A 12,670-nucleotide genomic window follows, 5' to 3' on the forward strand; every position below is an offset into this window, starting at 1 on the left:
CATTCCAAGTTCTCCTTGCCTGTCTGAACTCTGACAGCTCCCTGCCTAAGGGTAAGGGATGGGACAAAAGAGATTAGAATCCTATCTGGAAAGAAGGAACACTTCTTTCTTTCTTTCTTTCTTTCTTTCTTTCTTTCTTTCTTCCTTTCTTTCTTTTCTTTTTTTAATTAAATACAAGTGAGACAAAGATTGACTATACAAACCTAATATAAACATAAAATTATTACCTATTTATCTAGTATAGTAAATATGATAATATGAAAAAGAACAAAGAAAAATAAGGAAGAAAAAGAAAAAGAAAAAAGCAATAAACGTAAAAAAGAGAGAGAGATAAAGGGCAGTCAATGACAAAAAAGATTAAATAGGTAAGATGAACAGAAAGAGAGAAAAAAAGAAAGAAAATAGGAATTACTGTATAGAATTGAAAATTAGAAAAAGGGACTTCCTTCGTCCAACAAAATCCTTCAGCATTCTTTTCATGCTTCTTACCTAATGTCACCTTAATATTTAATTACAAAACAAAAACAAAAACAAAGATCCTCACTTAAATCACGATGAATATCTTTAAATATTGAATACTACTACTTATAATAACATATACAGATGCTTCTTATATGAGCCTAATCAGTCACTCTTTAAAACCACAACTCATTATGTCTCCATATTCATTGCTTATATATCTTATCAGCTGTTCCCAACTTTGCACAAACTTTTCTTTCTATAATCATTTCCAGTTTCCATTGTTGGCTCATTCCCTAGAAGTCAGGGAAAGAGGAACACAGAAGAACATATGAAATGGGATGGTTAATAATGAAAGAAAGAAAGAAAGCCAGACACTCTTCTTCTCTTACAAGTCCATTCACAATTCTTGCTTATAGAGAAGATGGCTTCTGGGAAATACAGCTGAGCTTATTTTCCTTGCTCCTAATTGTTAGGTTCTGCCAGAACAATGTTTGCAGTTGGTTGTACCACAAATCTTTTTTTTTAATTATTTTTGTTTAAATTTTTGAAGTTATTACCTTTTCAGCAGCTATGAACAGAAGAGTTAATCAAGTGTTATGCAGTACAGCCTCACGTGGTCAGTCAGAGACAGAAAAATAAGCCCATTATTGCATTACACTAGGTAAACTGATATATAGGCCTTGGGAGCATTATTTTTTCATCTGCAGTGCCAGAATCCCCTAGTCCCCATGGCCACAACCCATTCAGATAGTGAGGATTCTGGGAGTTGTAATCCAAAAAAGTAATGTTTCCAAGCTTTGCTCTTGAAATACAGCTTAACATAACTGGAGTTAAGAACTAACAGTGTGTGCTTCTAACATTTTCTATTATCTACTGTGCTGCACTTAAATTTTTTTAAAGCCATATCATACTTTCAATACTTTGATTCTATACTTTCTTTAAGACTATTTCCCCATATTTATTTTAAAATTTTATGTGGTTCCTGTAGATTTTGATTGTAAGAGTTTTATAGATGTTAGGTCAAAGGTGAGCAATTGAGGTGGCTCGGGAGCAGTGCTGGTTTTCTATCCCTTCTGGTTTTGGGGGGAAAGGGGACATTTTTGGATGTTCAAAAATGCAGAGCATCCCTTTCACTTATTTTAAAACTGAATTGTCAGTCTTTTGAGGCTGACAGGGAAACAATATGTATCTTTTCTGTAATGTATGTACAAATTCCAGTCCATTGACAGTGGACTGAACAGAGACAATGGCTTCCTGGCACACTATTTATATTATAACACTAGTAAACACCCCAGTCTCATGAGGGCTTTCTTACCCAGTTTATCACACACTGGTAACCTCAGTGCTGGACTTTTCCATTTAAGCTACATTTGTACCAAGTTCAGAAACTTCAATATGGCAGCCATATTGATCACTGGTACATCTGAAGCGAGCAAGAATATCACACCAATACAGTGATCACTCTACTGGCTGTTAGTTAGTTTCCAGCAATGTACAAAGTGTTGTTCATTACCTTTAAAGCCCTATATGGTGAGTCAAAGTGACCTACAGGACCGCCTCCTCCAGTACAATCCAACCCATACACTCAGGTCCTCTGTGGGACATTTAATCCAACTGGCCAGAACTGTCACCGACTGTGGTTTTTAAACAGAGGCTAGATGGCCATCTATTGGGGATGCTTTGGTTCGTGTTCCTGCTTGACAGGGGTTTGGACTGGATGACCCACATGGTCTCTTCCAACGCTATAATTCTAGATTCTAGGAAAAACTCTATGAGTCTTCCCATGAAGAAATATGGAGATTTTCGGATGAAGAAAAGTCAGGAGTAAAAGACATACTCCCGGCTTAATCACTCAATTGTGCTGAATATTTTCAGACGACATCACACTCATCCAGGACTTGTCCAGTGAAGATCCAGGATTGCTCCAGCAACAAATCATTCATGGGACTTTCCCATGAATGTTTTTTTGCTGGGATGAGCATGATGAAGACCTATTTCTTCTGGCAAGCCTACGCAGAATAGGATAATGAATTCTAAATTGGTATATTTTCAATTTTCTGTTGGATGATTTTAATGTGCCCTGCGTATGTGTTTTAACTTAATGTGTTTAAATGGTTTTATGTATTTTAATTTATGTTGTACCTTACCTCGAGCCTTGGGGAGAGGCAGGTAAGAAAGTATTCTTATTCTAATAGCTCCTTTCTGGTTTCCACCTAAGATGACACTACATTTCACTAACTCCCTCCACCATTCAAATTGTTCCTACTGTCCTTGACTTTAGGCAACATCTTTCCTCCTGCCTTTGTCATTCAATGACTATCGACTATCATTAAAATTGAACTTGTCATGATACCCACAAGTTTTAAACTTCTATTGCTATTCACACATACAACCTGCTCGTTCATAGCTATAAAGGTATTTTCCTCAGTACTTCACTCCATGATTCTGATAAATTAGGTTTAAGTCTATGAAAGCTTATGTTACCAATTTATTTCTCTCAGTTTGTAACAAAGGTGCTACAAAATTCCTTGTATGCACACCAGCTCTGGAGGGGTTGTGTGTTTATGTGACTTAAAGGTGTTTGTCAGCTTAAGGTGACACCATGAATTTCATAGTTTTCTCAGGAAAGGAATACTCAGAGATGGTTTTGCCAGTTCCTTCCTCTGAAATATAGCCTATAGCCCTGGTATTTGTTGGCCATCTCCTACCCAAGGACAAAGCAGAGCTGATCCTGCTTCATTTCCAAGATTAGTGGGGATCGGGTTCCTTTAGAGGATTTAGGCCTTCAGTTGATGCTGCAAAAACAGTCCAGTGGGCTAGAGGCATCTCAGACCACACCTTGCCTTTACTAACATATTGAAGTTATGCTGGCAATTTAATCTACCTGCTATAAGATGTTATAGATCTAACCAGGATACATCCCCAAGTGTACAATCTGATGATCGTATAGCCAATTTACACTGATTTAGACAGGCTGATTTTTTTGCCTTTGATATGTGATTGACATCTATCTGCTTTATCACACTAGCGGGCAAAGGGGATTTAAACAAGAGTTAGACTAGATAAAACCAGGAAACGTCATGTGATAAACTTCAGGCATTTCCTGGTTTTCTCTAGTTTAACTCTCGTTTAAATTCTGTTTGCCTACTAGTGTGATAAAGCAGTATATGTGAATCGCTTGGCCTGAATAATTATGTTGATTTTCAAAAACATGTTTGGAAAAAGCTATATTTTAGTTTGCTGCACAAGGAATACTTTCTAGAAAAGTAACCATCTCTCTTAGGAATTGTTGCTGTTGAGTGCCTTCAAGTTATTTCGAACTTATGGCGACCCTAAGGCAAACCTGCATGATTTTCTTGGCAAGATTTATTTAGAGGAGTCTTGCCTTTGCCTTCTTCTGAGGCTAAGAGATTGTGACTTGCCCATGGTCACCCAATGGGTTTTCTTGGCTGAGTGGGGGATTCAAACTCCATTATGATATCCAGCACTCAAACCATTACACCAAAGTGGCTCTCTCTTGGGAATAAATCATTATAAATCTGGAACACTGAATACAGAAATAGGGTTACTTTAAATCATTTTTAAAGAAAAGTCCTTCGGTAATGGGAGAATGCTATAGTTACCTGTTCCAGCCTGAGAGGGCTGCTGGTGGGCATCTCCAACACTAGGAGAAGATCCTGAGTCTGTATAAGTATCTGCAAGGCTTGCCCATCTTGATACCCATTTTTGTCCTCCCGGAGAGGAAGAAGGTAACTACAAAGGCATCGGAGGAAAGACACAGGATTAAAATCATATTATCATCACACATGCATCATAATATAAAATATATCATTCTATCATTTGGCTTTTGGTAGCAACTGTGTAACTGATAGGAAGAGTATCAATTCATTTGAAATATAATGCTGGAGACTGCAAAAAAAAAAAAAAGTTTAGATGAATAGGTCCTAGAGCAAATCAAGCCTGAACTCTCCCTAGAAGCCAAGATTACTAAAATGAGACTATCATACTTTGGACATATCATGAGAAAACATGACAAACAAGGCTGCTTGGCAAAGTAGAAGGTTGTAGGAAAAGGGGAACATCACATTATAAATGGATAGAGTCAAACAAGGATATCCCAGTCCTGTGGGCTTTTTACACTATTTGTTTATTTTTTAAAATAAATATATTTATATCCCACCCCATATTACAAAATCAAAGGAGAGCATACAAGTAAAATAAATTTAAGTGAGTTAAAACAAATTAAATCTATGAAAGTAATTTTAAAAATTAAACAATCTAACAAGTTAAAAACAAGAAATAAAAGGTTAAAACAGTTTTAATTGGTGTTCATAAGAACATGAGTCACTGGTATATGTTGTGTATGTTGTATTAACATATATAGGGAATAGTGTGTGTACGTGCCTTCAAGTCCCTTGTCAATGTATGGCGACCCCATGAATTTCATAGGCTTTTCTTAGGCAAGGAATACTCAGAGGTGGTTTTGCCAATTCCTTCCTCTGAAATATAGCCTACAGCACCTTGCATTTGTTGACAGTCTCCCATTGAAATACTAAGCAGGGTTAACCCTTCTAAGCTTTCAAGATCAGAAAGGATTTGGTCTCTTTTGAGGATTAATCTAAGATTATTTTAAACAAGAAAAAAGATGTTTTTTTAAAAAAAAGTTGCTATGTTGGAGAGATAAGGAGAGTTGATTGTAGTGGCAGCAGCAGTGGTATTCTATTTTTTCTTGTGCATTAATATTTATGTAGGTGCCATTTTGTTCCATCTTGAAGATACAGTCCAGCCTTTGTATCCGTTGGGGTTCCACTCTAAACCTCCCTGGCAGGTGGCAAATTCTGCGGGTCCCATTATCTTCAACTGCAGCAGAACATGCACACAACCATGTTGGCATGGCGCATGCATGTGCCACCATTGAGAAAAGAGAGTCAGGACCATCTGCAGATGCTCCAACATGTGGATAGCAAGCCCAAAGAAAGGAAGAGCTGACTGTATTTATGGCAGAACTTCCTTCAGCTAGTGCATGTCTGAAACAGAACTGGACTCTTGAATTGCAAACCTGTACAAACTTTCTTGGAAGACAGCCCCATAGAATTCAGTGGGATGTACAAGAGGTGCACGAGACTGCACTGTTTTTTACACATATGTACAGAACTGCAGGCTAACAGTGAAATTTTTAATGCTGAAGTCCTATTAAGTTCAATAGGATTTGTCTTATACAAATGAATAGAGGATTGCAATCCTAAACAATTTGGGAGGATCTCTGTCTCTTAGGTAAGTAGGGATGAGATGACAGATCAGTTCATTTTCTGCTCTGTCAATCAGTCATTAGTCTGTTCTGATCCATTCCCACATTAATCACCAATTTCAAAACAAAAACCAGCCCCCAAATTCATAATTCTGAACAAATATTCTTACAAAATATACATTTATAAACACAAAAACATGTATTCTTAATCATTTCAAATTAATGTTTTAAGTGGATTGGTTGTTTAATGCTTTTTTGGTACTATTTGGTATTGTTTTGGTATTGCTATTTTGTTCTAAATAATAAATAAATAAAAAGTTTATTTATATACCGCCCTTCATACATCAGGGCGGTTGACAACATATATCAAAATACAATAAAAACATTCCACTAAAACCAACAATTACACAGAAAAAGAATTAAAAAACACTCAAGCCAGTGGCCATGCTGACATAGAGGAAGAGGTCAGGAAGCGGTCAGGGGCTAAGAGTCAGGGGTAGGCCTGCTCGAATAATGTTTTTAACCCCTTCCTGAACTGGGCTAAGGAGGCGGCAGAGCGGAGCTCGGCGGGCAGCGAGTTCCAGAGGTTCGGAAACAACCGAACCTGTGTTTTGAAACAATTATTTTTTTAACAAAAAATCATGGACACTTATAACAAGGCCTCAATCAAAAACAAGCTTCATTCCTTGTACCTGCATGTCTGCATGATGTCCACTAGCCACTTTGGAAGCAATGACTTGCATCATAGTCATCTTTGGGCCTGAACCATTCTCGCCAATCAAATGATGAGGTCCTAGTTCTTCTTTTTCACCTTTTATAACAGGCCTGAAGGATGAGGAAATTCTTGAAAATTCAGGAGATTCCAAAACACCAAAAACCTGCAAAATCCCAGAGAAAACAGGGAAGGCTTAAAGGAACATCATGAATTCCTAGTCCACAAAGCAATCATACCTACCTTTGTCTAGAACATAAGTTATCAACCTTTTGGTTGTCCAGATGTTTTAGACTTTGGCCCCCCAGAAGTCCTCGCCACTGGCCATGCCCTGGTGGGGGACACCGCTGCTGGAGGATCTGAGTTCACTTACAAAGCAGACCTTCCCAAAATGATCAAACTGATGGCACAGGTGACAAAGCTAAAATACTATCTTTTTCTCATGTTGTTTTCAGCCCTTTTTACATGTCGGAATAGAATTAGGAACTGAGCAGTCTTTTGGGGATCATTCTTATGTCATGAATAAATCTGTTCAATGAACATATATTTCCACTGATCTTTTAACACTTTTCATATTAGCATGTTGAAGTCAAGGGGACCGGAAGCAAGTGGACGCCTTCCATCCAAGCCTTGATAAGGTAAGAAAGCATCCCAACCATATCATTCTTGTAGCAATGTCTTCCAGGGTTGAATCCATGGGAAATCATTTGTGTGTGTGCTTTTAAGTCATGACCCCATAAATTTCATAGGGTTTTCTTAGGCAAGGAAAACTCAAGAGATGATTTTGCCATTTCCCTCCTCTGAAATACAGCCCTACAGCAGCTGGTATGCATTGGCTGTCTCCCCCATCCAAGTACTAACCAGGGCTGACCATGCCTAACTTCCAAGATCAGACAGGATATTTAGGGTATTTAGGCAGCACCCAATAGGAAAGTACAGGCTGAGTCTCCCTTTGGATGTTTTGGATTTCCAAGTTTTTTGGATTCTGAAATATTTACATATACATAATATCCATAATAAGATGCCTTTGGAGATGATACCTAAGTCTAAACATGAAATTCATTTATGTTTTGTATATGCCTTATACACATAGCCTGAATGTCATTGTATACACAATTTTTTAAATAATCTGATGCATGAAACAAATTTGTGTAAATTGAACCCCTTAGTGTAAATTGTCACTTAGAAAGCTTTTGTGGACAACTTTGGTTTTTGGAATATTATGGAATATTATGGATTTTGGAGTTCAGGATAAGGGAGACTCAATTTGTACCACTGCAGTAATGCATGGCTTAGAAATTCTCACATCAACTATATCCACTCCTGGAGAAAATAACTAGTTCCGAACAGGCTGCAGTTAAGGTGCATGGCATGCCTACACAATTTGTGACTCACCAAGCAGAAGTCAGTTAACCAGCCATATATTGTGGTCTGCCAACTGACTGATAGGCTCTTTAATTCTTGCCATTTCATGCAGGCACAGATGGTTTATCAGGCCTAGGCAAGCTGCTCAATACTGTTGGTCAGCTGCATTCACCCTGGTGGGTCACAAACTGTGAAAGCCCAGCTAGGAAAAAGTAGGAATGCATGTCTTTTAGATATAGCTTATACCCTGTGCCAGAATGGTTTTCTCTGGCATTTTGGGGGGAAATATATTTTTTCTTCCAGCTAATTTGGCAAGAAAAATAGTTCTGTCACTTCTGTACATGTGTAAACACATACACACTCAAGTACATAAAAATAATGTGTATGCACATATGCACACTATTTGTCTATCTTCTTCTCTGACTATCTATTTATAGTGTAGAGAAGTATTCCTTTATGAATGCCTTGATCTACAATGAAATGGTGCAGCTCTGAAATTCTTGTCACTTCATCTGTTGTTTGTGACAACTAGACCTCATTTGCTGTAACATTTTGCTCCAGTCCTGGCCTGATAATTCCTATCTTGGATCATGATTAACAGTCTGGGAGAACACTGGACACTGACATATTCCATCTTTCTAACGCTCCCATTTTTTCTCTAGTTTGCAAGATTGTATGAAGTTTCCCTTTGCACCAGCTTCAATTATAGTTACTTCTAACCAGATTTTCTATCATTAGAGTCTGAAGTTAGCAAACTAGAGTTTGAAACCTGATTAAGAGCAAAATGAGTAAAAAAATAACCTGATGTAAGAGAAGGGAGAATTTATTACAAGAACAGAGACTCAGGGTGAAGGTATGTGATCCAATGGCCCACTCCAGAACTTGGATAGGTTACTTTTTGGATTACAGTTCCCAGAATCCTTCAACCAGCAATAGCTACTGGCTGTGCTGATAGAAGAATTTTAGGCAAAATCAGGCATAAGAATCAGGTTAATTACCTTCACACCTAAGTGTTGTCTTACATAATCAGGAAAATTGTCAAGGGACCAAAACACACAAACTTCTCTGTTTCTAAGAAATATGGGGTTTACCTGATCAATCATTTTTCGAGCTTCTTCTACTTCTTTATCCTGTGACTCTGTCTCAATGGTGTAAGTGCCCGTTTCACTCAAGCTGTCATCTTCTTCATGCTTCCTAGTTTTGATCAACTTGGGATCCGCAACTGGCGAAGGGACTGTTTCTGGGGTTGGTGGTGCAACTACTACCCGTGGAGTGAGTGGGGCTGGCATTGGAGGTGGCTTCTCTGCATTGGCTTTTCCTGATTGAGAGCTCTCTCTTAAACACTCCGCAGCAAAATCCTGAGAGATCTTTGACTTCCGCCCAACACTGCCATGACTCTTCCTTGATGTGGAGGATGAAGACAAACTGACTCGCTCCTCTGTCTTCTCTCTCTTAAAAGAACCAGCCCTTGGAGTAGTGAATGAATTGGTTGGCCCTTTGGATGCTCCAGTGGTCAGATGCTGGGATGGCAGAGAACACCCTGGCTTCTCAGCAGGCACGTTAATCTTGCGTTTCTCAACTTTGGTCTTCAACGTGGGATCCACATCATTCTGGCTAGATTGGCCACTGTGGGTGAAAGACTGTGATCTCTTCTTCCGGGGTGTGTCTTCATCAAAGAACTCTATGACGAAGGCCTGCTGGTTGTGCAGCAGCTCCTGCGGGTCACGCCGAATTTGGCGCTGGAGCCTGGCTTGCTCAGATATATGATCATTGCTAGGAGTCTCCTTCTCTTGTTTGGGTGCTACTGGGTCTTCGGAGTCACTCTGGGTCCCATCTTCATGTCTGTTTCCTGTACAGTTGGTACACAATTAGTGGTGTCCTGGGATGGAGTATACTTACTCTTGTGCCAGCTAGAGCTTCAGAAAGTTGCATTTTTGGACTATAGCTCTCAGAATACCACAGCCAACATGGCAGAGAGCTGTAAACTAAAAAAAGCAACTGTTTCATGCTCTGGTACCAACACACAGCCATCTTGCTTCACTCCCTCCAACAACAGAAAGGCTTTTTCCCCCCTGAGTTTATTCAGTGTGTCATATATTTATGTTTATAGTTCTGGTTTTTTAGGCTTTCCTGATAAGCATTGATGAAAACAAAGGGCGTTCTTCCTCCTCTCCTCCCTCTAAGCAAACTTACCCTTCCAAAGGGGCAGGTGCAGTGGTGGAAAGGAGATTTGATGATCCCAAGAGAGGCTTTCCAGCCCTTCTTTCTAGCTACAAATGATGCTTACCACTGGCATTCATAGGATGTGTAGTTTTCTTAGCATTGCAGTTCAAATGATCAGTCAGGAACCACAAAACACTACACAGGACCATAAAACACTACTTCTGCAGAAAGCATTGCTATTGTACTCCTTCCCCAGATCTTGGAAAAGTTTCATTTTTAGAGACTACAATTCCCAGAATCTCATAGCACGAGAATCCCAAGAATTCTAGGAGCATTCAATCCAAAAAAAGGAACTTGTCAAAACTTTGATGTGAAGGGGAAACTAACATAATTTCAAGGGCAGCCAACTCTGACACTCCTCAGGAGGTTATGTTCATGTGGAAGTGCAGAGGAGCCAAGAATGACAGCGTGCTATAATAGCAGGTCAAACTCCATTTTCAACTTGGGCCACATTCCAAATGACTTAGGACAAGTGAGTTCTTGTTTCAAATGAATGTAATTTCAGCTTTCCTCCCTTAGCACTAGTTTTTCCACTCCTTCCTCTTTTTACCCCTATCTGGCAATTCATATTGCATTGGTGCTTACCCTTCAGAGTCCGCACATGAACTGGGAGGTCACTTTTGGTACTGTATACATCATCTCCCGGTGACTGCCTTCTTATGAGACTCGGGTCGTTCTGGACCAGCCAATCTGCCACTTTGCTCTCTGCTGAGATCATTTCTACGTGACCAGCTTCCTTTCCAAGGTTCCGTCTCTGTCTGAGTGAAAATTTGGTGACGTGATCTTTTATCTTGATTTTGCCCGGGGTGCAATCATCAAACTCAATGGTAAATGAAGCATGGCTCTGTACAACCGGCAGCACAGCTGTGTCAACGTCTTTGGTGGGGATTTCATGGACTTGTGCTTCGGGAGACTTCAATGGCTGTTGGAATTCCTTTGTTGGGATTTCAAAGTAGCTAGGTTCCCGTCGGAATGCAAATAGAGCATCACCTTGAGAATCCTTGTAGCCAGTGATATTGCCATTGATTTCTTCTTCGTGTTGGACTATATCTTTTGTTCTCTCTATAGGATCAAAAGCAAAATCATTAAAGATAATGCAGCTGGAAGAGGGAGGAGAAAAATACATTTTTTGCTGCATTTCTGCATATATCTACAGAGACCTGTGCAATCACTAAGGGTGCATTTGCACCACGTGGTTATGGCAATTTGATACCACTTTTACTGTTATGGCTTCATCTTACTGGTATCTGTACTGTGCTGAGGTACATAGAATCTTATGCTACAGAGCTCTAGTGCTCTCTTCTGAACTTCTCCACATGGCTTTTTCAGGCTGTTCTAAAGAAGTGTGTTTTTTTGCAATACAGCTCCTTGGCTTTTGCTGGTTATAACCTCCATATCTGTTCACTACATTCTTTGATGGGGGGATATTTGTAGTGATTGTAGGCTAACTGGCAGACTGTAGCTCCTTGTATGAGCCTGCCCAAGCCCCTGAAATCCTCAGGAGAGGCACATCTCACTGTTACAAGCACTGTTGCTTGGGACAAAAGATGGGCGATTTTCTGTGACTGCTCCTAGACTCTGAAATCCTTATCAGGGAGGTCAGAATGGCTCACTCCTTGCTATTGTTCCATCAGCAGGCAAAGGTCTTTTTATTCCAACAGGCTTTTAAAACAGAAAGGTTTTAAAGAATGGGCTGCGGATGGTGTATGTTTTAAATGAAATTATTGTAATTATGTTGTGGGTTTTTTTTTTACTGCATTTTATCTTTTTAAGTGCAGGTTTGAAAACACTGGAGGTGTCAAGACACACTGGTGAACATGAAAGAAGTGATTCATAGCTGGGATTGGGAAAGGCCGGCCTGACAGAGTCGGACATAGAGCCCTGGTGATGCACACCCAACTCCCGCCCATCAGGGTGTCCTGATGCCACGCATCGCTCTAGATGGCACACAGAATCATGGTGTGCCTCCAGCACTATGTCCAGAAAGGCTGCCATATAGCCGTGCCGCCGCGGCTCTGGTGCCCTTTCGAGGGCGCAAAAATGGCCGGATCTGGGCTGTAGCATGAGGTTGCAGCGACCCTGGCTTGGCTGAAGAAGGGACAGCTGGAGCCCCCCCCCCCTTCAGGGCTGTTTGTACAGCCCCTTTGTGATCCAAATTCTCCAGTGAAAATCTTAACCAGACAGGGATGATCTGACCACAGTCCTACCCCCGACTGGATTACTTCAATTTCGCTACCCTTGAAAATATCCCAGAAGCTTCATTTAGTGCAGAATGTGGCAGCCAATTCTGCACTCCATATAGACAGGCAACTGCTAATTCCAATTGGAGTATACTCATGTAATCAATAGATGAAGACTAGGGGTCAAATCCCGGCTCGGCCCATAGAAACCCACTGGGTGACCTTGGATGAGTCACACTCTCTAGCCTCAGAGGATAGCAATGTCTATCTACCTCTGGAGAAACATACTAAGAAAACCCTGTGCCTTGTGGTCGCCATAAATCAGAAAGGACTTGAAGGTACACAACAACAACAACACCAAGTCAAGACTCAGTAAATCCTAATGGTTCAACTGATCTACTCTATGCCATGACGATCAGTTGGATTTAGGCAACATTACATACATCCTCAAGGAGTTGCAAAAACTGCCTAAGCATTTTT

General features: G+C 40.0%; 1 protein-coding gene across 4 annotated transcripts in view; it reads right to left on the reverse strand.

Annotated features, from left to right (window-relative positions):
- Positions 1–12,670, reverse strand: part of CEP170B (centrosomal protein 170B) — a 121,538-nt gene that overhangs the window by 29,522 nt on the left and 79,346 nt on the right. For all 4 annotated transcript variants that reach the window (XM_089522661.1, XM_089522660.1, XM_089522663.1 and 1 more), the window contains 4 exons: positions 10,596–11,072; positions 8,879–9,636; positions 6,403–6,588; positions 4,086–4,215 (listed from right to left, as the gene is read on the reverse strand). In XM_089522661.1, coding sequence (XP_089378787.1) covers positions 4,086–4,215; positions 6,403–6,588; positions 8,879–9,636; positions 10,596–11,072 — 1,551 coding nt within the window. The remainder of the gene's footprint in view (positions 1–4,085; positions 4,216–6,402; positions 6,589–8,878; positions 9,637–10,595; positions 11,073–12,670) is intronic.

Source organism: Sceloporus occidentalis, unplaced genomic scaffold (genome assembly GCF_023333645.1).
Source record: "Sceloporus occidentalis isolate IW3139 unplaced genomic scaffold, rSceOcc1.0.p SCAF_4, whole genome shotgun sequence".
Taxonomy (NCBI): Eukaryota; Metazoa; Chordata; class Lepidosauria; order Squamata; family Phrynosomatidae; genus Sceloporus; species Sceloporus occidentalis.